The following is a 23,375-nucleotide window of genomic DNA, read 5'->3' on the forward strand; positions in this document are numbered from 1 at the left end:
CCTGAGTCATCCTGTAGATCAGGGTCGCTGCCACTAGAAAGTAGCGGATGCACGAACCCTATTCTGCCTGCGAAGACTGCTAGGTGGAGAGCCGTGCGGCCGTGTCTGTGCTTGACGTCCACCCTGACGTTAGGTTGTTCTAGAACTCTCTTCACGGTGGAATAGGTTTCGTAGTGGATGGCATACGACAGGGCGCTAAGGGTCTGGCGAGGAAGGGCCGGACAGCGAGCTTTGGGTTCTGCTTGTGCTGGCGCGGTTGTCGGAGGGCCGGTAGCTGAAGAACATTTGGGATGGGCCCGTTACGTGGTTGGTGCTACTTTGGGTTGTTGCTGTGGTGGTGGATAGTGCTGGGCTGGTGTCGTGGTAGCTGCGGTTGTACCAGTAGTTTGGGCTTGGGGGAAGCTTGGTGAGGGTTGGTGGTAGCTGTGACGGTTGGATGAGATTGAGGCGTTCTGGGAGCGTGGAGAGATGTCTCCGTCGCCTGGGTTCAGTAAGGCGTCGATTTTCATTTTGCTTTGTCGTGCTGATGGGAGTGTTGCGTATGATTCTGTGTGGGTTGCCATTTTGGATGCCAGTACGTATAAGAATTTGGCTTTGGGGATTTTATAGAGGACCAAGCTTTCCAGAATGCTCAGACCAGGCCTGATAGTAGAAGTGGGGAATATAGAGAGGTCTATATCAGAGAGCCCTGGACGGTGTGAAGTACAGAAGATGAAGTATAATATGTCCTTGGGGTAAGCAAGGTTTATAGATCTCTAAGGAAAAAGAAAAGCTGGAGCACCACTCGGGCTTAAATGAGGGAAAGAGCAGAAATTCGAAAAAAAAAAGTCAGAGACTAAAGCGCTGTTGGATGCACTGGACCGACTGCCTGGGTCTGGTGTTCCTTTTGGCCCCCCTGTATAGCTGTGTACCGCGGATACACAAGGCTCGTTGGGCTAACAGGGGTCCTTTTTTCTAGAGGTTCGGTCCCACCCCCAGAGAGACATATTTCTATTCAAAAAAAAAAAAAAATTAAATTGGAAAATAATTTTATAAAAAAAAGGAATTAATAGACCGGTGAACCGGACAGTTGCTCCGTGTTCGGTGTAGTGGAGAGACCATACTGGTTTTTATTATTATTTTTCAATTAATTTGATATCTTTTGAAGATGTGGCAATAGCTTTGGTCTACTCCGCTCCTTAACCTTTTCGAATCTTTATGGGAAAGTTTGGCTTTGTCTATACCGTTGGCTTGTTGGCTTAGCTTCATGACACAATCCGATCGAATCTTTTTTTTTTTTTTTCCTTTTTCTTTTTCTTTTTCTTTTGGTATTGTACATATGCAGTTACGAAAAAAACTGGGGCCACGCGGTAACCAAAATTACAATTTACCTTTAGCCTTTTGCAATTTTAGCGCCAAGGCGAAGTTTATGAATGACAAATCCCGAATTTGGAGAATATCAAAGTAGTTATCCGAGAAGATTCGAGATGTAACAGATGAATGAACGGCTTCCTAAAAGATCAAAGGGGATTGATTTCTTGTTTCTGTACATATCTGCACTGTTATTGCATGAGCGATTAGGTGATAGGCTTGAGACTCGAGGACACATATGAGTTAATATAACAAAACTAAATAATTAATAAAGAGATGAAGAATCGAAGAACTCGTGTGCATTTTCTATCTTAGTGTTTCATTTGCGCTGTCCAACGCTATCCAACGCTATCCAACGCTACCCGTTCATGTGAGAAGTGGATAGGTAACGAACTAATAGATACAGTCAGGTGTGATTTTCTTTTCTTTTTTCGAGGTCATGGATGTGGGAAGGGAAGTGCAATTTATCTTAAAGATAAACACATGCTAAAAAGTTCAAATCTTATAAAACGAGAAAACCAACACAAACGCGCGGCGTCTATTGGTAGACGCAAAAGTCATATGTTGCGACGTACGCCATGGTCCTGGGATGTCAGGACGAATGAGCGTGAGGAGCTAATGCAAGCTCAATTTGGCATTGCCAACACATCTCCAAGCATTATGAGGTAAGAGAGATCCTTGAAGACCGTGGCACACAGGTCTCGTCGATCCTCTTCAGGGCCTTTTCGGAGCTGCCGATAATCTATAGATGTACTCCGTACTATGTATACCTACAGATCTCAAATACCCGAAACCATGGTTGATTTCTTTGTCCCAAACACCGGACGCGGGGGGAATTGGGGGAAAATCCAACTTCAACTCCGCAGCAGCCGACACAGCGGATTTCCCGCGCAGTCAACTTGCATTAAAATATCGAAGTGATACATGTCCACTTTACGGATCCCGTTTACTGTGATGTTACTCGCGTGATAATAATTTTCCTCTGCGCCATTTTCCCCTCGATCTACGCCTTGACCAGGCCGATCGTTAGTCATCTGCAGCCGCCAACGGTTTTCTTGGATTTTCTTCAAGGTTTGACCGTTTGGACCATTCAATTTGATTAAAAAAAGGGGTTATACAATATAGGCAGGTATATGCAGGTAGACGTAGTATTCCCAGGGTATCAGGTATAGAAACCTGTTCTAAATCACTCGGAGACATTGACCCATGCGATCTCTCTCAAAAATGTCCGGAAACAGGAAAAGGACCAGGGCTAAAGGAAAAAAGAAGGGAAAAAAACAAAGGCAAAAACGTTGTGATCGTATCTCTGCGGCGCAGTCAACTTGCGCAAGCGCCAAATCCATACTTAATTAGGGCACCATCCGCCACTTCTGTATGGCCCGTTGTTTCCGAGACCCCCCTTGGCAAGCCTCTCCTCACAGGCAATCCTAGTCCCTGAAGCCCCCGAATTCCGTGCAGATCGGATCAACATGGCTCCCCCCGGGGCTAAAACCAGCCTTTCCCCCCTCTCCACTCTGTTTTCTTTGTCTGCCGCTCTCCACCAAGTCCTAAGTCCAATCAGGATCCTCCTGGCGTTCGTCAGTCGCGTAGCCGCAGCCCGTTTCAATCACGTGAGATTATAGTGGTATTATAGTATGTTTTAGTTTACAATACGCAGTACTCAGTGTCTTGCATTTTTCATTTCCATGTGCAAATTCAATGCACTGGTGATTCACGTGCTATTTGCTGATATGCGCAGATATCTCGTCACAAACCTCATGCAGACCGATCTGCGAACGGTTATGAACTTGAAGTCCATTGACCATGAGTTTGTTCAGTTCTTTCTATACGAAATCATGGTACCTCCCGTCCTCCATGGTTAATGTTACTGATTGTATGTCTAGAGGGGACTGAAATACGATACATCGTGATCTTAAACCCGAGAACATTCTAATCAATGATAACTGTGATCTCAATATATGCGATTTCGGGCTGGCGCGAGTCTATGAACCTCAGATGACGGGCTATGTTTCAACTAGATATTACCGGGCTCCAGAAATCATGTTGGCTTGGCAGAGGTATGGTGAACAGGTCGATATTTGGAGTGCAGGATGCATCTTCGCTAAAATGCTACAAGGGAAGCCTCTTTTTACAGGAAGGCACCAGTGGATCAGCTCTGTGCCATTACAGAGTTATTTGGTTACTCCTAATGAGGAAATTCGGGCCAGGGTAGCCTCAGAAATTGTCAGTTGATATAAAAATCTACCTGCAGCATCAAAAAATTGATTAACGAAGTGCTGACTGTTGAACCTGTGGCAGGCCCTGAACTTCCTTCAGTCACTCCCTCAGCGTGAGGCTACAGGTGTCTCAAGTGTGTCCTCGGTTGTCGAACCAAAAGGTATGTTCATGTCTGTGTCGGTTGACTGGTTATTTACAGATTGCAGTGCTCGACCTCTCAACAAATGCTGATCTTCAACCCGTACGGCCAGATTTCTGCGTCTGGCGCTCTTACCGCTCCGTATCTTGTCTCCTGTCATGAGCCCACAGATGAACCTGTTGCTAGAGAACTATTCTATGAGACATTCGACGGAGATCACGGTTCTGACGACTCCTGGAAGCAGAAGCTGCATGTTCATACATACATTTGGCTATTATAATGCTGACTTTGTTCCAGGTACGCTGAGGTACTAGAATATCAAACAACCAGAGGGTCGCGAGTCTGTCAGAAAATGGGCTTGGAACACCTTGATGGCCGAGAACTGATCATTCGACTTTGATACAACAGAAAACATGTTGTCATGGGGAATTTACTATGGCTTGGGCCAAATAGAGGTCTACTTTTAGGTGTGGATGCGTCGGGGAGGTACATATATACCCAGTTGTCCGGTATGATTTTGACGTTCTACCTAGTCACTGCAGCAGGTTGCTTGGTTCTGAAAGGGGGCCAGCGCATTGGGGTTGTCATGCATTACTTCAGGGAAAAGGTAGCATTTGGCCTTAGCGGCGCCGGATCAGTGCTTGGCTTTTCCAATAATGAATCGTCTTCCAGGGTCGTGGCCCGCTTTTAATGGTTTGTGCTACACGTTACTTGTTTATCTCAACGTTTTCATTTTGATCCGACATCGTGGTGGAGGGTAAAATAGGTAAGAAAGTATTGAAAAGGCGAAAATTTCTTAACGAGTGGGAATTTGTTATCGACTGGGGCCCACCAACGGGTAGGTGGTGGTGGGCTTGGCACGGTTATCGGGTAAAATAACCCTTATTCCTTGTCCTCAGGCAGCCTCGCTATTCAGAAAGGTATCAATTTTGCCTGCAAGTATTTAAAAAGACCCAGAAAAATCCGATCGTACCTCGGCACTGTATAAGAAATCAAGATGCTAGCCGGACTTGATGACACCAACGTCTTATTAAACAGCAAGACTTGACTTTAATGGAAGGGGTTGTTGAAAGCGTTCAATTTGGAGAACGATTATTACGGCCACCTTTTCAACACCTCAACACCACCTGATCGGGCCAGATGCGGCAAACTAGTTGCTCTTGTTACATATCGAACAAGCATCTACTGAATTCCCGTCTGCCTTCTATTCTTCTTTAGTTTTTTCTATCACCTGGTACACAATGGCCAACCGCTTTTGGTCCGTTTAGCCCAAGCAAGATTCGAAAAATCCCATCACGCATTCAATTGAATCCACATCAACAGCTCGTTCCTTTCCCTCCTGTCCACGCAGCCACTCAAATAGGAACTCGTATTCATCTAGTTGAACTGGATAAATCCACTTTAGGCCAGACGGTAGTTCGGAAGATAGACTTGTACCCCTGCCTTTTCCGCATGGATGCGACATCCATTCTCGAACTCATCTGCCACACCGACTGAGTAAACCCCACCATGGATATAAATGAGAGCGGGTACAAGGTCGGAGTTTTGCTTCCTTGCTGGCTTTGAGGGATATAGCCCTCGCAAGGTAATAGTCTCGTAAGGTCCTCTGACTGATACGAACTATTTGGGCCTGTAGAGGCCGGGGATGGCATACAAAGCCGAAAACATGTGCATAAACTTTCCCTTCCTGGGTCAATCCTCTCGTGCCCAGAGATGACGCCGGATGTTAAAATTTGAATTTCCAGATCAAGTTTCTTTGATGCTGTCTTAGGTATCATTCTGGCGACGAAGACTGGATTTAAGCCGGATCTGCCTCTCATATAAGTATCCGACAGAGCGTCTGAATCATGGAATACACGGATACGAAATACACGGGCACAACCAAAATTGGGTCCGTTGTTGCCTGCTCAACTATTGCATCGGTCTCACATACGTCAACTATGAGCTACCCCGGCATTATCTGTTACCACGAAACCCTGGACCCCGGTTTTGCATTGATGGTTGTAATTGGGACTCTCCGAAAATTTACAGTTCATGTTGAGTTTTCGAACTTGTATGTGTCCCAAACCTTATTTTGATATCATTCAAGCATCATCCCAACTAGTTCAGAATAAATGACGCCCATGGATGGCTCGTGCTCCGAGGATGATGTACCCCTGACGTTTGGGTACCTTGGCAAGTAGCCAACAGGCAAGGACGACATTCCAGTTTTGTTAATTCGAATCCTATAAACAGTGAGGTAGCTTGCAAGCACACAAGATCTAAAAGATAACGAGAAATAATTGCTGTCAGGTTTACTCTATTCGGTCGAAACGGATCACCGACGCTGGTAATAGTTGGGAATAGTACCTATGTTCATGGATACAGATACACACTCGTTCACCGACAATTTCAGACTTGGAGGCAGTGGAGGTGCAAGTGTAAGTACATTTCCGGCGGCTACTGATTAGAGTATATGGACACTGACGGTCTCAGGCCAAAGGATCTCGACCCTCTCAGCAAGATCAGTTCGCAATTGTCCTTTCTGATCACATCCCGGTCCAAATTAGCGATACGTTGGCATTATTTGCCGTTTATGACGGACAGTAAGTGTAATCCCGCCGCTGGAAGGATCACAGCACTCACATGCAAACTAGCGGATCGAAGAGAGTCGCACAGCATGCTAACAGACATCTAAAGCGCTTCTTGTTCGAGAGTCCTGCATTCCAAGCAGGTCGCTATGAGGACGCTGTACGGGAAGCGATTAGCAAAGAAGAGTCTTCTCTACTTGAAAGTTTCAGGAACGGCGATCACGAATTTGCAGTTTCGGGATCGACCGTCTCTCTGGCAATCGTGAATCTCACCAAAGGGATCCTGGTACCGGGAAACCTCGGGGATTCTAGCATCTTGATGGGGCAATACGGGAGAGCAAGGAAATTGGACAATCTGGCAAGTCATAAATTCGCCACCTATTATTTGGCCATAGTATAACAAGTATCACAGCTGCACCTGACAAAGTCTCATAAACCTTCTGATCCCCCTGAAAGAGATCGAATTGAGCGTGCTGGGGGTTCGGTCAATTACGAAAGCGGGACAGCAAGGCTGGGTCAGTTCGCGGACTAGCAAGACTTTAAAAGTAACAGAGCAGATGCTCACAGACTACAGGAGCTTTGAACATGTCCCGTGCCCTAGGGGACTTGCAATATAAGAACCCCCTCGACAATGTTGGCGCAGGTCCGGTAACTAGAGGCCAAGAAAGAGCAGCCATCACCCCAGCGCGAGAACAGGGTGACCTCTTATCCAGCGAGCCGTCGCTCTTTCGGATGTGCTTAAAAGAGGACCATCGATATATCCTTGCTCTAACTACAGACGGGGTGACAAATGTATTGGAGGATCATGTGATCATCGATGAAATCATGAGGCGCCATGGAAGTGGGTCGGATGTACAGGAAATAGCAGACGCACTTGTCCGGGATGTCACTTGCGGCTCAGCCAAGGATAACGCAACTTGTATCGTCGTGCTCCTTGACGGCTGCTTGTTTTGAATCAAATTTAGTTATCAGGGATTTTGCTAGTCATCCCAACTCCTGCAGGGGTTGGGGTTCCCACATAAAAAGCCCGTTCAATGTACCCTACAACATATACGCTAAATCGTTTAGAAGAAACCCTTCAGCAAGTGGTCACCGTATTTCGTGAAAATGACGATAGCAATTCAGTAATATAGATACAGGTCTAACCCTAATGCATGGGTAGTGCGTATCAGGATAACAGAACAATATCATCAAAAGCAGGTGCTCCAACAAGTACAAACCAAGTACAAACCAAGTACAAACCAAGTGCAAAGCAATTGAGTAAGAAGAAATCGATCCATAGATGCCACTACTTAGTCGAGCGCATGCTCACGGGCCCACAGTAAGTGACGCTACCAGACTTCTGGTTGGTGCCTTCAGCCGCGGAACTACTAAATGACCGCTGGCCGATAACAGCATCAGTGTTCTTGAGTGTAAAATTACTCTATTTAATATTCAATAAAGGCAGAGACAGGGTAAGTCTGTTCATAGAGGGAAATCAAAGCCCGTGAGTCCCTACAATGACACTGTAGTCTCTCAATCGTAGGTTTACTCCTGAAAGGTGTTCCAAGGAGATCAGTTTGGCCCAAAAGGCTTGGCACAAAAGGCTTGGCACAAATAATCAGACCCGGCGCAGCAGTAGGCGTTATATCTCACAAACCTTGGCATGTAAATGGAAGTCTCAGGGTTCTATGCAACGAAGCTCGCAAGTGGATGGCCGCACCCTGTTGTTGACCCGCTATCTTGGTTTGCAATCTTCCACCTAGGGCATGCTGCATTGCTCGAAGCGACGGGGCCAGGAATAGTGTGTAAGCCATGGCTTTGCGTGGAGCGCTGACGGTAGTGCAGGATTATCAGGGCCGCTCTGGTGAGCTCTCAAAGGTTCACTGTTTATTATTAGCCAGTAGATCAGCGTGACATTTCATGACTCACTGTTCTGATGACCAAGACCAGGGATGAAGAGACGGCCAGGAGCTGTCGCCCTTGCACTGGTGCATTGCGGTCGAATGTCCACGGTTCTGGCTGTCCCGCGTCTTTCAAGCCAGTGCAGTTTCAAACAGGATTTGCAGACTTTCCCATATCTACAGCATGAGCAGTCGCGCATCAACTTTGAGGGTACATCCAGAGGCGGGACAGTAGGCCAGCTCAGTCAGCTGCTATAGCGGAGACATCTTCGCATAGACACATTAACCAGCTAACCCAAATCCCATATATTTGATCGGCTGGCGTGAATGGCAGAGTGGATCTGCTGGGAATTACATCTCTCACAGACACTGTCTGACTTGCTAGTCCACGATGTATTTTATAAGCGTCAGTACACTAGGAATTCCAGTATTCGATCAAAGGGGAGAACTTATCAAGTGACCCAGACTCAACCCTGCTTGAATTTGCAGAGTCAAGTGAATAAATCGCAGAGCAATTGCTAGGTGTAGGGGACGTATTTATAGGCTTCTCGGCTTCCGACATTCACAAGCTTGAGAGAAAGCGTTGAAAGACACCTATGCTTATTGAGGGCTGTTGAGACCCATGTCTTGTTTTACTAACTATTTGCAGCGACATCTTTGATGCCTTTATGTGCTCAGCGAGAGAAACAAGTAAGAGTGGTGCTGGGAAAAGGGATGCTGAGTCGGTCAAGCAACGTTGGAAGGATCCACGGCGCTCTTAAATTGAGCTTTGTGGGAGATATTCAATCCGCAATGACAGACCCCTATTTCTGGTTCTGTTCACCTCATTTGTGAGCGACTCAAACGTTGAATTACCGAAAGGCGCTTACAATTCCATCCCTAGAAATCATGGGCTTTTTCTCCTAGCCTCGCTTTAAAGTGATGTCTGATTGAAATACATATCTCATAAATGAGCGTTCATATCTGGCCCTCACTATCGTGAGGCTTGATCATTCCCCCGACCGACTGGTTGACCACTATCCATGACCAAATTGATTGTCAACAGCCCGCCGAAAAGTGACCAGATTCAAGTCAAAGCCTGACTGCATAATTTAACAGTATAAAATACACTACATAGTCACCTGCATTTGCATATTCTATAAGAGACAACAAGGCCTGTTGGAAACAGCACTTCCCAGATCATTGACTTTCTCCTGCGGACAAACTGGATTCCCCAAACAGCTCGCCAGACCAGGAAAAAGAAGGAGAGCAGCAGCCTAGTGAGTTGCCAAGCCTTGGTGACAAAGACAATCCACCGGTAACTTCTAATCATGTCCCTCCATTGGTATGTGAAATGATTTGGCTTCAAATATTCTTGCTGACCATCGCAGCCCTCCCCTGCGCAACATGAAGAAGGAACAAGACATACTTTGGCGACCGAGCCCTTCCAACCCACCTTGAAGGTGCTAGCAGACCTCGAACGCGACGATCCCAAGTTTGCATCTCCAGCAGCTCGACTTGTTGGACTCTATCGACGCCTGTGGGAGTCGTGCGTGTCCAAACACATCGATGGCCAAAAACTACAGCAGAGCAATCAGACTTTGAAGGAGGCTGGTGCGTCCCTGAGAAAAGAGAGGGACAGTCTTCAGCTTTACCACGAGAAGCAGCTAGCTCAACTGCGCTTTTTCGAACAGGCATTGGAATCATCTCGGGAACGACTGATTAGCCTACTCGATGACTGGAACTATCCTTTCAGGCCCAATCTGACAGGGCTGCCGGACGTTGCAAGAGAAGGGTGAGGAATTGCCTATACCGGATTGACCTGTCCTATCTTGGCGATAGGGAAATACTACAAGCGTCCATGCAGTTCAGGGGGAATTACCGCATGGAAAGCAGCTATATCTTTCCGAGAGTTTATAATAAGAAGGGCATAAAATAGCCAATAGTTCATTATCAACGTCTTCACTGCAATGTGTCTGCGAACAATCCCGCATGTTCTGGGTCAATCTCACCTGGATTACCCGATATATTATGCACACAAAACCGTGGGGTGAATAGCGTCAGGGGTAGCTGCATTTACTGCAGCCGTGTTTAGCTTCCGTGATTACTACCTGTACTCAGGATACGTATTTTGGAATAAGACTTTTGGCTAGTTTTTGGTTTTGGCCCTTTTTGGAGCTCCGGCAGGCTGTAACTACTTCTTTATTAGCAGTAGTGGATTTATGTTAGCTTGTCTTCCCAGTATGATCACTTTGAGCGAGACGAGACAAATACGAGCATGTATCTCGCCTTATAGCTGACTCGGGGTAATATTCAGCATCCCTAGCCCACTGCTTCAGGAAAAGTAAAGGACTAGACTCTTCAAGCTTAATTGTAGAGCGGCACCTCAAACAAAATTGCAAAACATCGCATAGAGTATCTTCCTTGAAGCCTTCCTCCCCTCTTTGTTTGTGGACTCTAGATCAAGTCGCAGTATTCCATGAGCCCGTGCTGGCTGACAGTCATGCAAGCACTCCGGATATGCTCAATGCATAGTGATAGTGCATATGGAAGGCACAATGGTCAGAATAACCTCCAGTTCGCTGTCCGCGATGAGCTCACCAAAAGGCTCACGCGTAAGCAATATGGTATGCCATGCACTTGAGCACTGACATCGCGTTTGCCATGCCAGGCCGCAGTCGCGCGCTTCCCAATTCGAGTTTCCTCTACTGATTGGCGGTCCTTATCACCTTTTCTCGTTACATTTGCCTGTCATCAATCGAGACAATACGCGCAAAACTCTTTACTCGTGCCGTGGTTGCACTGCCATGCTCACGTACCCCAAGGATGAGAGAATCTCTGACAGCCACATGCGGCTGATGAGGCTTGACCCTGAACTCGACAAGTATGAGCGGTCGTTTCAGATCTTCCGTCGGGCCTTCCGTGTGTGGACTGAGGCCGAGTTGATTGAGAATGTTCGAACCGAGTGCATTGGGGGTTGGATCCTGCTGTATGCTGAGGGTCGAGATGAGTAGTCATGGGTGGCTCGATCTCCCTGGATGCAAGAAGTAATGACAGCCAGTGATGGACAGGGGAGCTGGAGAAGAAGCGGGTCAGAGGGGCCTCGTTGGGTTCGTTTGTGTTCGCTGGAACAAGCGATAACCCGCCATTTGAACAATGAAAGGTTGGACAATTTGAGGATTTCAATTTCCATGGACATCAAGATGTGGGTTGGGTTGGACGAACAATGTATGTACTTTGCGCATCCAACATAGGGACAATAAAAGTGCGTGGCCCATTAATGGCAAGTCGTTTTTGTCTTCGTTTTATGTGAGTGGACTTTCTTGATTCTCGTAGAAATCTTGTTATCTTTTCTTTCATTCCTTTTCTTTCGTTGCATCTTCCCCAAGAGGTTAAGAAGGACATCCTATTCGTGAGTTGGGAGTGGAGTGATCTAAAGAATGCGATGGCTCTCACACAAAACGGTGGGCCAGAAGCCCCTAATTATAGAATTCAGGCGGATATACGTTTTGAACAGAAATCGATCGTTCCGTAAGCACTTTAAAACGAAATGTATTACAAAGAAATCTTCTCATCTGTTCACCCCCCATCGTCTCCCAACAGGGCTAGCAACTCGTTGACAACGAATATAACCCAACTACTAAAATAAAGTAATCGCCCTACTCCTCAGGTTGCCCGGATGAGTGACCTCCTTTCCGGCCTGCTTCTTTAGCTCTCGGGTCTCCAGGCTGAAAGCTTCCGCCTGAAGCATGACCGCCTTTCGAGGCGATGTCCCTCTGTATATAGAGTCAGTCTGTTTATCATACACACAGTAGGTGCTTTTACAAACCTGCTTGTCTGGATCCATAGAAGCAAATCCGCCTTGATGGCTAGACCGCCCGCCCTTGCGAGCAATATTCTCAACCTCTTCGTGAGGTCGGTTGGCGAAATTACCAGGGTTTGGGTTGTCGGGCATTGTAAGGATAGTGTTGTGGTAGTGTTTTGGTGGTAGAGTTTTGGTGGTAGTGTTTTGGTGGTAGTGTTTTGGTGGTAGTGTTTTGGTAGTGATGTGGTAGTATTGTTTACTTTGCTTGTATAATTGCAACATAATTCAAAGTCGAAGATAGTCTTCCAATTGGTATATTCACTGGTTATTTATGTGTGCCGCCAAGATTGAGCTGTTCATGGGCTGAAGTTACATTTGACGTCAGTCAACTTCGATTGGATATCTCCACCCCAACATAAAAACGCATCAGTCTCGGATGACTTCAGAGGCGTAGATGCACCTAACAGGGCAGAGTGAGTGTACTCTTGATGAGGCAATGTCAATGCCGGTTTTCTCGTCTCTTGCTTAGGTCGGTACCTGATCAGAACCTGTATTGGAGGGACGTCGTGTCACTATGATTTATTAGTTCGTTCTGGATATTTTCATAGGAAGAGCGATAACGAGACCAAAAAAAGCCATGGAGCCATCGGCTCCTGGATGTGCGACTAACCTGTTTTTTATATGCTTCCTGTGGCTGGCTACCGGTGCGAAGTTAGGGCAAATGGAACTTTATATAGCTAAATTACGTTAATAAGGTTCTGTATAAAGCAATAGTTCTGGGTTCGGTTACAAGATAAACCGACTTCGTACATCTAGAACGCGCCTCCAGAAGAGTCATATGAAGGTCAATCTTTAGCCGGGGTCCATGAGCGGCTAACGTTTTCGAACGCCAACCAAGTAAAAAAATATTAACGGTGGTGGCTGGTTGCAGGCTCAACATAATCAGCCATTCTTTGATTATGTTTCTAGCAATAGACGTCGATAATCAAGAGAGTGCCTTTTAGAACACTATAAGACCTTTACCAACAGATCTCATAATCGTCATAATCGTCATAATCATATCTTTTGACGTTCCTAAATCACGGCTCCTTCTCTAGAAGCTGACCTCCCAGAGTTTTGTCTTTTGAATTTCCTAAGAGTATTATAAGTTCTTGGATAGCAGTAGATCACCTAAGGTACTACAGATTGTGGGGACCAAAGGACAGAAGAATAGAGCTATAATAGTTGTATTGGGAGAGAGAAAAAAGAGAGCGAGCTCCCGACTAACTAGCACACTTAAGGGACGGATCACAAGACACCCGAACTATCGGCCTAGGCCTAAGACCACCAACAGGTAATACAGAAGGAAACAAATCACGGCGGGTCCGGCAAGTCATCTTCATCTGGCCCCTCGCTGTACTTGTTCGAGGTTCTAGGCTTCGCATGACGGAGACGGTCTCCCCTCGAGATATTGGACTTATCGATCGCTTCTTGTTCGTCCTCCTCTAGACCATGTTAGTGGCCTTCCATATTTACTATAAAATTGTTCTTCTAACGTAACATCAACTTACCAAGCTGTTGATCAGTATTGGAATAAGGAGGTTGCATTGGATCGTCATATTGCTGATCGTCTTCCTGAACAGGGACTTGACCTCTCAAGTTTGCGTTGGTCTCTTTGGTATAGGAATCATCTTTGATGTCCCCGGACACGGGTGAAGGATCATTCTCCCTCTCATAACTATCTTCTGCGACTCTCTCGGCGCGGTTCGACATCTTGTGGCTGGAGTGGATTATGTGTTGAATTTCAAGATTTCAAAATCAAAGCAACGACCCGAAAACGAGGAAGAGGCGTCCGGAATATATAACAGTTGTTGGACGGAAAACCTGTGGTCTAACCAGTCATTGCATGGTCATAAGTTGGTCGTGCAACTCGTTTCTTGTTTTCCAGCTGTTCTGAACCATGGAATATCTAATTCAAAGCCTGTTGGCAAACATACGTCGATATGCTTCAGAACGGAGACGATGACAAGTGAAGTCATTGGTCACAAGCCATCGACGGCTGCATCAACTACTGCGATCAAATTGTGAGAACATAAGCCGTCAGAAGCGCCTGCTCAACGAGAACGCTTGGTTTGCCGGTATACGACCTCATGTTTATTGCCGATGACAGACGGCTCCTATCTTGGAGCAGGATATTTCCTAGGTGCCAACGGCTCGAACTAGTCAAATGCCGAGTTTCGGTGCCTCAAAGCCGGGTTAAGACTATGAAGTTCAAGTATTTTAACAGGATGTGATGAGCGGTCAGCACTAATTCTAATAAATAACTCGACATCGCTATCGAGCTGTACACGCGGACTTGTGTAGTCAAAAGCCCTTGATATGGCTCAACCGTGTATTGCACTGCATGAGGTCTATAGTATTTCCAAATTGGGGAAGTTAGATGAACAAGATCTGCTATCCCTAGCGCTACGGGAGATAATTCCTTGCCAATTAGATAACATAAACATTGAAGTTCTAAATGTAATATTTCGAGTCCTGGTTTAGTCCAATCATTCGGCCACAGATTTCATAAATTACTGCCTGATGGTTTGTACCGATGATCGGGCGTATCGGTCGCCAATCTAAAACAGTAGAACTAGCCACAATCGAGAAAAATACAATCGAGAATAAAAAGACTTTAAAACAGGTCAGAGATTGATATTATTTATATGATGTAACTTCAGAATATGACGTCGGCCCCAAAAGTTATAAAAGCCAAATCAGATCGCATTGGGGGTTGTTTCGAGCTATCCAGGGATGTATTACATGTACAGATTGTGAATATTTGGGACCTTCGTACATATGTCGTTGGCTTCTCTGAGCCCCGCCTGAGGTATTCGCTATTATGACGATTTTCGTCGCGTCTCTGTATGTGGTCATGAGTTTTACTTCCGCGCATACATATCTGATACGAATCGCCATAGTCTAGTTCCCTCCCTTACACTGTGGCCCGCCAAAAGTCATGCAGCTCTGAAGTTCCATCACCAGCTGCCCTCCTGCCTCAGAGCCTTAACTCACCACCGAGTAGAGGTAATGGCGAATTTGACGATGGGACACTACACGGAAATGGCTTGACCCCTGATGCCACAACAGACCACAAGCACGTATTTACTTCTGATTCACCCCTTCCAGCAAGCAAGGGTATGGGTTATCCGTTTCCCTCAAAATCGCAGTCAGATGGTCAGCCACCTACAAAAGGCGAGCCCCAATGGAGCATTATTCCTGCAACAAGAGTCAATGATGGCTTAGAAAGCGCTATACGTTCCGCTGCGGATGTCGGCTACCTCAATGACACGATGTGGGTGGGCACGCTCGGAACACAAATAGACACAATGGAGGACTGTGATCGGCTGGCCTTTAAGCAAAAACTGAAGGACGAGTATGGGTCCTTGCCCGTGTTTGTATGCGACCTTGACTTCCAGGGACACTGCACGCACTGCAAGACCATCCTCTGGCCGATCTTCCATTACCAGGCTCCCGATAGCCCCAAAAGCAAAGCCTACGAGGACTGCTCCTGGGCCTACTATGTGAATCTCAACCAAGCTTTTGCGGAACGCATTGCAGAACGTTGCAAGGGAGACGATTCGGTCTGGGTACAGGATTATCACTTGATGCTGGTCCCAGCCATGCTCCGAAAGAAACTTCCCGACCTCCGGATTGGATTTTTTCTTCATGCCGCTTTCCCGTCCTCCGAAGTTTTCAGGTGCTTGGGCCAGGGTAAGGAGCTACTTAAAGGTATGCTCGGTGCCAACTTGATCGGCTTCCAGATTGACGAGTACTCCGGTCGTTTCCTCCGGACTTGCAGCAGAATCCTTTCCGTGGAAGCTACCGACGAAGGGATTCAGTTGAACGACCGCTTTGTCAATGTGAGCACATTCCCAATTGGCATTGACCCAACCTTATGGGACCGGCGAAGGCAGCCAGCCGATATTAGGCGCGGGATTGACACTATATCGGCTCGGTACCGGGGTAAGCGGATCATCATCTCCCATGACAAGATGGACTCCATCGGAGGGATCCGCCAGAAGCTGTTAAGCTACGAACATTTCCTTAACACATACCCGGAATGGGCAAATCATATTGTTCTGATACAATTAGTTACCAGCACTACACGGCAGCCCGAGCTGGAAGCGAGTATATCCGACATTGCTTTACGAATAAATTCTGTCTTCACATCTCTTGATTTACATCAGCCCTTGATATTCCTCAAGCAGGACCTTATCTCTCCGCAGTACGTCGCGCTTATCGCGGTGGCAGACGTGCTGATGGTCACCAGCCTTCGAGAAGGAATGAATCTGACCAGCCACGAGTTTGTTTACTGCCAAGACGGCCTCAATAGTGATAAGGCTTACGGATCATTGATTCTCAGCGAATTCACCGGTAGTGCATCCATATTTGGTGATCATGCGCTGCTAGTCAATCCTTGGGATTCCCGTCAGTGCGCAAATGCGATTTATACGGCATTAGTTCGGGACCAGAAAGAGCGAAAGAAAGATTGGGAGCAGCTTCACAGATTACTATTGGATAATTCAGCAACAAATTGGGTTAAGTCTTTTAGAGAAAGGATGTCTTTTGTCTGCAGCGAGCAGTTATCGCACCGAAGAATAACACTACCGTGTCTCTCCGTCGATCATCTGAAAGAGCAATACCGACAGGCGGGCCGCCGCATGATATTTATCCAATACGAAGGCGCATTAGCACCCTGGAGACCCCCAAGTGGCGTCTTCTTTCTTGCCACGCCCCAAAGTGCAGTCACGACCTTGACTGACCTAACAGACGATCCTCTTAATGTCGTTTACGTGGTAAGCTCGCGGACGCTGGAGGAACAGGAGAGACACTTCCGCCATGTTGCCGGAGTGGGATTGATTGCCGAAAATGGGTGCTGTTTGTGTGAGCCACACGCCAACGAATGGAATAAGTTGGCGGACCAAGGGCGCACGGATACCTGGAAAGAAGGGGTATTCTGTATCCTTGCACACTTCCAGGAACGAATGGAAGGCAGCTGGGTCGAAACCCGCAACAGTTCGCTCGTCTTTCATTACGGTTCGGTAGCCGACAGAGCAATGACCAAGCGTCTTGCAGCTGAGTGCGCAGACCAGATTAACGATGCCTGTGCCAACCAGGGGATTCACGCTATTATCCATGAATCTGCTGTGATAGCTGAGCCTATTAATACGAACAAGCGTCCCGCGGCGGAGGTGGTGTGGCGCTATGCGGAGAGCTCCAACAATTCGAAGCCTGACTTCTTGTTGATCATTGGTGGCGGCCGTGAGGACGAGGATTTGTTTAGGTGGGCCAATGAGCTGGAGAGCACCGGAGCAGTCGATTACTCCATGACAGTCACCATAGGCTCACAGGGTTCTGAGGCTAAGACCATGTTGACGCATGGAGTGACAGGTGAGTCTAGTCATTCTATGGGTGATTTTTGCTAAGCTAAAACCAGGCATTCTTAATTACTTGCAACGACTGGCCTCCGGCTAGGGGCGAACGCCTGGCATTATTGCAGCGAAGGCAAATCACGAAACAGCAGGGGTAAATCACGCACAGCAAACACTATTGGTTATGGCCAGAGATTGTTATGCACGAGTTGGCATCACATTTGAGCAACGTCCTGGGAGCGGGAAGGCCTACCTACCTGTCATGTTTGAGGCGTGCTCTATTTGGCTTGATGGTATGTCTGCGTGGCATATATTGGGGCTGGGATTGTACCCTTACCAGTGCGTTTTGGGACACCCGTCTCTGAAGTTCATTTTTATAAAGGTGGTATGGTCGGATATGTGTGAGCTGCAGGTATCTTACAGGTGGACCTCGTGCGAGTGCTATTTCGGATGGGACGATTAGGGCAACTTGTTGTAGTTCAGAGGTATGAATTGATTATTATTTCAGAGGGAAACATGAGGTTACATATAAAAGACGGAGCCAAGTTGATTGGAAATCAACTTGGTTGTCTGTATAGACATTTCGGGGCTAATTCCGATGGTGCGGCTTGCTTCCTGATTGCACCAGCCTCATATCGCAACACAACCCAATAAGAGAAAGTGACACTTAAAGCGGGGCTAGAGCAGTGCAATTATTGAGGTCGCTTCGCAGGCCCTAGGCTCAGGTTCTGCTCAGTCCTACTCAGTGGGCAAAAAGCGGCAAGGCCTAAGCACTAAAACAGAATGGGAACGCCAAGAAGTAGCAGAGGAAATCAAGTATGTGCAACGCATTACATAGGTCGCTATACGTCCTTGATTTCCTCTGCCGGGTTGGGGCTTTCCTTCTTAGCTGCCGCCGCTTTTATGAGGGCGCTCAGAGTCAGGCTCACTGAGTAGATTTCAGTCCGGGCTCAGGCACACTGAGCTGCTTAGGCTAATCACGTGATTAATTAGTGAGATCTAATGAACACTTCCAAGGTTAACGTATTTCACATGCGAGCCGGCCACACAAGCGAGCCGGCCACCCCAACCAACATACCAATTGCAAATCCATTTATTTCAACCAAAACGCCATTAAATTAGATTTTTTAAAAAGCAACATCTATCTGGACATGTCTCTCTCCTATGTCCTGGCTTCCTACATACTCCGCACCCCCCCGGGGGTTTTGTACGCGGTTGTAAAGCTGATTCACTATGCTGACCGGGACCGGGTTCAGCTGCTTCCACCGGCTGTGTAATCAACGCAGATGCTTCCTGCACGGAGAGACCGCTCTCTGCGTATAGATGCTTCCCAGATCTAGTACGCTTTTGCTTCTTCTTCTCGTTTTCACCGCGTAAATCGCTCACTTCTCTTTCTAGAAGTGCAGCGGATTGCATCGTCATTTGACAGGCTTTTAAAACCTGATTTATAGCGGAATTCAGCGGGCTTGGGGGACTTTTTGATCTTATACGAAGCAATGCTTTGATAGAGGAAGCTTGCTTTTCCAATTGTACACAGTTTGAAGGTGTTTTTGGATCCCAATCACTACCCTGGCTAGGGGGGGTAGGGGTTCGAAGCCGAATATCCAGCTTCGAAATCACCCTATCTGGTTCAAAGGGGACTAAACCGGCAGATTGGAAGCTGTTTTTAATAGTCTCTGATTTAAAAGCTTCCATTCGTGCTTTAGGATAAGCTTCGAGGAAATCCAATTTATCCACATGATTAGATCCGCACCGCATCCGGAATTCAACCAGTCTCCTATAGGCCCGTTTTAACACCGCAAAACAGCCTATATCCAGAGGTTGTAAAAGATGGGATGAATGCGGAGGCATACAGATTGGTATAATCCGGTTTTTTTCGCAGATTTCGTCGACTTTCGGGGTTAAATGGCTTCCGTGGCCATCTAGTATCAAAAGCCGATATACCCCCTTCATCCGTATAGAAGTGGTCGGAATAAAGAGCTTTTTAAGCCAACGGAGTCCAATTTCATTAGTAGTCCAGCCGTTAGGACTAACTTCGAAACGCTAGTCGGAAGGAAGACTATCGAACCAAGATTCAATAAAGACTTTGCCTTTAAAAATCACACACGGCGGAAGGGCCTAACCAGCAGCATTCGTACACTCAATAACCGTCACCCATTCACGATTTCTAGGTTGTAAAAGTGCTCTCCGACCGTAGTATTCGCTTCTCGTAATCACCCTCGCGGTCGCCGTTAATACCATCGCGAAACCGGTCTTATCAAAGTTATAAACGTCGTCCGGGTCGATCCCAAATTGTAGGATAGTTTTTTAAACAAGATCAAACCACCCCTTTATAACCTCCGGATCCTCACACTTCGCACGCTCGTAGTTATACCGCTTCGAAAACCGAGAGGATAGAAGAGAGCGTCTTTTCACATAGTTTGTCACCCAATTTTCGCCGACCGAAGGAACCGGGGTAGTTCCACGCTTTTCGAGAAGGAGATTCGCCATTTCTCGTACCATAGAAGGCCGGGGGCGCCTCCACGTCGATCCATAGAGAGAATCCATTTTTCAAGAGATTCCTCTTCAATTTCTGTCAGTTTATGTGAATTGGCGCGAGAAATCGCGCGGCTTTGGTGGCCCTTTAGTCGGTCTTGAAGTGTTGAACGTGGAATCGTATAATGGCGCGCCGCTTCACGAATAGAGGAGATCTCTTGATTTTTAAAAGCCTGGATAGCTAATAAAATCCTACCCTCTTGCTCCATTGAATTTTTAGAGGATTGAGAGCGAATTGGTGGCATGGTGGGTGGTTGAATTAACTAAGTGCTAAATCATATACGCGTTTTGGTTGGGGTGGCCGGCTCGCTTGTGTGGCCGGCTCGCATGTGAAATACGTTAGTAAGGGCCTAGTAAGTCTGATTGGGTGTCGCTAATAGCTCACCAATTACTTAGAGACCGCTTAGGTCATTTATTAAGCCCCTAGTCTATGCTAAGACTATACCTAAAGAAGCACTTTACCCTAAAATACTGTTTACTCTTACGACTACTTTTTGATAGACCTCAATTTTCACTATACTCTTCCTATTTCTAGAAGTGTATGAACTTCTAGTGTCATTCAGCCCTTAAAAATACCGTAAAAATAAAGCATGATGACGCAAAAATGGAAGGTATAGAGTCTACCTGTTACGGTGAGGTGTCAGCGGAGGTAGACACTCGGCACAGCCCGCCCGTGGGCGGTGGGAGACCGCCCGTAGCCCGCCCGTCCGAGCCAGTAGGGCAGCCACCGGCCGCCCGCTCCCGCCCGGGGTGCCCGCGTAGGGCCGCCCAGGACGGTCCGTTCTGGCCCATTTGGTGCACAGTTCTCCCAATTTGGAAGCATAACTTGATGATTCACCCGATAAATTACCTGTTTTTTACCCCTGTTCCAGTTCCGTCTATACTGGGTGTTAATATTTATCTACCCCCGCCCTGAAATTGAATAAATAATGCTTGTATTTAGATTCCGCATACCCTAATTATACTAGATGCTTCCTTGTCTCGAAGCTAGACAGTGTTGGTGGTAGGTTATTTACTGGAGTGGTGCAAACACGTAACTTCATGCCAGAAGTATATTTGAGCACCAGAGGTCTATACCACCACACCACCATTCTCCTAAAATCATCAATATTAAAAATGACTTCTTCCGTCGTTTGTTTGGTTGATTTAACCGTGATAATAGATAATTCAGTATCTAAGTTTTTTATTTTTCTATCAGAAAGCCCAATTTACTAATATAAGCCGGTATAAAAGTCCCTTCAAAATTCACACGTCTTGCTAAAAGGATCGCAAAGGCGGGGTGACCACCCCTATCTCACGAATATTTCTGAGAACGGGCGGCAGTTCGAGATCTGGGATCTATGTGATCCGGAGTCAGATACTGGACCCGCTCTTCCGAAAGAGCCAATTGAGCCGAATTGGGAGGGTCCAAAGAAGGATCATCCAATGGACTGGTTTCATGTGTACGGCGTAATGAATACGCAGTATGAGAGAAAAGCTCAGTTCCTATAAGAAGAAGCTCCAAGACAGGAAGATAGTTGCAAATGCTATTCGTCAAAGCATTCACGAGCAATACCTGGTCTTTATAGACCAAGAGACACCATGGGGCTGCTTAGGAATCTGCGTCAGCGGCTTTCACTTGATCGTGACCAGACGTATAAAGCAGGCCTTCGTGCAGCATGGAGAAATCTAGACAGAGGACTAGATAAAGACACAGACATAGATAATGGCTGTTAAATTGGCAGACCTTGCAAAAACGCTCTGGCCGATCGTGGAATTCCTCCCCCTGTGGCTTAACGACCAGAAAGTCGCGGTTCCCCAAGGGAGGCAGCTCTGAAGGCCATGGTCATGAAAGAAATTGATCAGTTCGCCGGTGTCCTCGATGAATCGAGGTTGAATGTGGTTGCTTCCGCACGCTGGGTGGTGGCGACTGAAGTCCCCGGCCAAAACAAGGCTAAAGGTTCTGCTGTCGTCTCTTTTGACGTTTTGAGTCATGTCGTGGATTGCCGATAAGGTAGCTTCCGCCGACGCCCATCAGGCGTGTGCATCGGTACGGGCGGCATGTAGACCGAGAAGATCAGGATCTGGGAGTTGGCCGTCCGGATCTTGACCGCCGTCAGATCCGGGTGATTGCGCCGCAGTTGTCGGTGAGAGGAGGTTGAGGGTTTACGATGACATAGATAAGGCTTCGGAATCGAACCAAATCGCTCTCCACTGTGGATTGATAGAGTCGCCACGCGCTGTGGTTCACGTGTGTTTGACAGGCAGTAATCGACGGTTCTTGGATAAGGAGCACGTCTAGTTTCTGGCTTCGATGGTCGTTGATGAGAACTTCCATGACCGCCCTCGATTTCATGGTGTTCAGTTGTAGAATTCGGAGGCTGTTCTCTTAACATTGCGATGGGGGCGCCGTGGCTGGCGTCGGGCACAGCAAATCTCCAGTCGGATGTTCCCGCTGCGTTCCAGGCAGCGCGCTCTGATGCCCGGGGGACATCTTTCTCGCTCACAGTTGGCCGCCACAGTGGCCGCATCGAGGTGTCTCTTTGCACGACCACGCTAGATGGCCGAATCCTTGGCATTGGAAGCACCGTCTGTTTTCGATCTCACACTTTTCCACTCTTCCAATGTACCGTTGATCGATCGGCAGGACATTGTCCAGATCCACTCTGCTGTCTCTAATTAATCAAACCAGATGCCCATAGGCAAACATTCCCAGTCCTTTGTCTCTTTTCCTCAGCCAGGCAAGGTCCTCGATTCGAAAGCCGCGGTCTGTGAGGTCGTTCTCGTTTGTGATCTTTTCAATGGCTTCGGTTTTCCTGTTTTCGAGGTCCAACCCAAAGGTCGGGATATGGTGAACAGCTACTCCGGAACGTGGTCACCATTCTAGTGTCATTGCCCAGCTCGGCCAGCCACTGGGTCTTGTTGCGGGCCGTTTCGGCTGACGCCTGGCTTTTGAATCGGATCACATATCCGGTCTTGGTAGCGCCGACCCCCGCAATCTGTACATCCTGGGTGGATGGCGCCTTTAACAGCGCCGTCCTGATGCGGGCGCTCGCGGCCGGGGAGGGGAGCTAGCGGCCGAACGCGTCTCCGCTGTACTCTGCGCCCAGCGCTTCAGTGACAGATCGCTGGGTGCTAATTCCGACGCAGTTCTTGTCTTTGTCTGTTTGTCGCCGGGGCTCACGGGGTTGCGGATTGTCTACGCTGACTGCAACGGCCGCCCATAATCGTGTCGGGGTTGGAGCGTTCCGCCCGTTTACCTGCGACCGTAACGCTACAATCTCTTCCTGTAGCTTCTCATTCTGAGTTTGGAGCTCATTCTAGTTACCTTTCACTTCTCTCAGTTCGGTCCGGGTGACGTGAATGAGCGTGGTTTGCTGCTCAATGATGCGTTGCAGGTGTACGATAATCTGCCAAATGTCTCCGGTTGTCCCTCGTCCAGTGCTGGTTCCGGTATTGGTCAGTTCCACGGGTTCCGGAGCCGCGTGGATCTGCTCGCTTTCCACTCGTGTAAGTCTCCTG

General features: G+C 47.4%; 8 protein-coding genes across 8 annotated transcripts; 4 read left to right on the forward strand and 4 right to left on the reverse strand.

The window, feature by feature from the left end:
- Window positions 1–299: 299 nt before the first annotated feature.
- On the reverse strand, window positions 300–563 carry N7489_004744 (uncharacterized protein; the record flags this gene model as incomplete). Its single annotated transcript, XM_056710496.1, has 1 exon — window positions 300–563. The coding sequence occupies one exon, from the start codon at window positions 561–563 to the stop codon at window positions 300–302; it is 264 nt and encodes an 87-aa protein (XP_056568917.1).
- A 2,256-nt stretch (window positions 564–2,819) lies between these two features.
- On the forward strand, window positions 2,820–4,092 carry N7489_004745 (uncharacterized protein; the record flags this gene model as incomplete). The annotated part of the gene is made up of 6 exons (XM_056710497.1): window positions 2,820–2,960; window positions 3,015–3,188; window positions 3,274–3,573; window positions 3,649–3,737; window positions 3,767–3,959; window positions 4,021–4,092. 6 exons carry the CDS (start codon window positions 2,820–2,822, stop codon window positions 4,090–4,092), a joined length of 969 nt encoding a protein of 322 aa, XP_056568918.1.
- Window positions 4,093–5,553: 1,461 nt separating this feature from the next.
- N7489_004746 (PP2C family serine/threonine-protein phosphatase) lies at window positions 5,554–7,230 on the forward strand (the record flags this gene model as incomplete). Its single annotated transcript, XM_056710498.1, has 6 exons — window positions 5,554–5,759; window positions 6,102–6,126; window positions 6,182–6,291; window positions 6,343–6,562; window positions 6,689–6,791; window positions 6,851–7,230. The coding sequence occupies 6 exons, from the start codon at window positions 5,554–5,556 to the stop codon at window positions 7,228–7,230; spliced, it is 1,044 nt and encodes a 347-aa protein (XP_056568919.1).
- A 3,499-nt stretch (window positions 7,231–10,729) lies between these two features.
- N7489_004747 (uncharacterized protein) lies at window positions 10,730–11,152 on the forward strand (the record flags this gene model as incomplete). Its single annotated transcript, XM_056710499.1, has 2 exons — window positions 10,730–10,765; window positions 10,817–11,152. The coding sequence occupies 2 exons, from the start codon at window positions 10,730–10,732 to the stop codon at window positions 11,150–11,152; spliced, it is 372 nt and encodes a 123-aa protein (XP_056568920.1).
- A 645-nt stretch (window positions 11,153–11,797) lies between these two features.
- N7489_004748 (con-10 family general stress protein) lies at window positions 11,798–12,093 on the reverse strand (the record flags this gene model as incomplete). Its single annotated transcript, XM_056710500.1, has 2 exons — window positions 11,798–11,914; window positions 11,968–12,093. The coding sequence occupies 2 exons, from the start codon at window positions 12,091–12,093 to the stop codon at window positions 11,798–11,800; spliced, it is 243 nt and encodes an 80-aa protein (XP_056568921.1).
- Window positions 12,094–13,296: 1,203 nt separating this feature from the next.
- On the reverse strand, window positions 13,297–13,695 carry N7489_004749 (uncharacterized protein; the record flags this gene model as incomplete). Its single annotated transcript, XM_056710501.1, has 2 exons — window positions 13,297–13,427; window positions 13,494–13,695. 2 exons carry the CDS (start codon window positions 13,693–13,695, stop codon window positions 13,297–13,299), a joined length of 333 nt encoding a protein of 110 aa, XP_056568922.1.
- Window positions 13,696–14,806: 1,111 nt separating this feature from the next.
- N7489_004750 (trehalose-6-phosphate synthase) lies at window positions 14,807–17,442 on the forward strand (the record flags this gene model as incomplete). The annotated part of the gene is made up of 3 exons (XM_056710502.1): window positions 14,807–14,829; window positions 14,891–17,358; window positions 17,405–17,442. 3 exons carry the CDS (start codon window positions 14,807–14,809, stop codon window positions 17,440–17,442), a joined length of 2,529 nt encoding a protein of 842 aa, XP_056568923.1.
- Window positions 17,443–21,554: 4,112 nt separating this feature from the next.
- Window positions 21,555–22,505, reverse strand: N7489_004751 (uncharacterized protein; the record flags this gene model as incomplete). The annotated part of the gene is given in 3 exon segments (XM_056710503.1): window positions 21,555–21,871; window positions 21,883–22,444; window positions 22,461–22,505. The coding sequence occupies 3 exon segments, from the start codon at window positions 22,503–22,505 to the stop codon at window positions 21,555–21,557; spliced, it is 924 nt and encodes a 307-aa protein (XP_056568924.1).
- Window positions 22,506–23,375: the final 870 nt, after the last annotated feature.

This window comes from Penicillium chrysogenum (assembly GCF_028827035.1).
Source record: "Penicillium chrysogenum strain IBT 35668 chromosome Unknown utg000002l_segment0_segment0, whole genome shotgun sequence".
NCBI lineage: Eukaryota > Fungi > Ascomycota > Eurotiomycetes > Eurotiales > Aspergillaceae > Penicillium > Penicillium chrysogenum.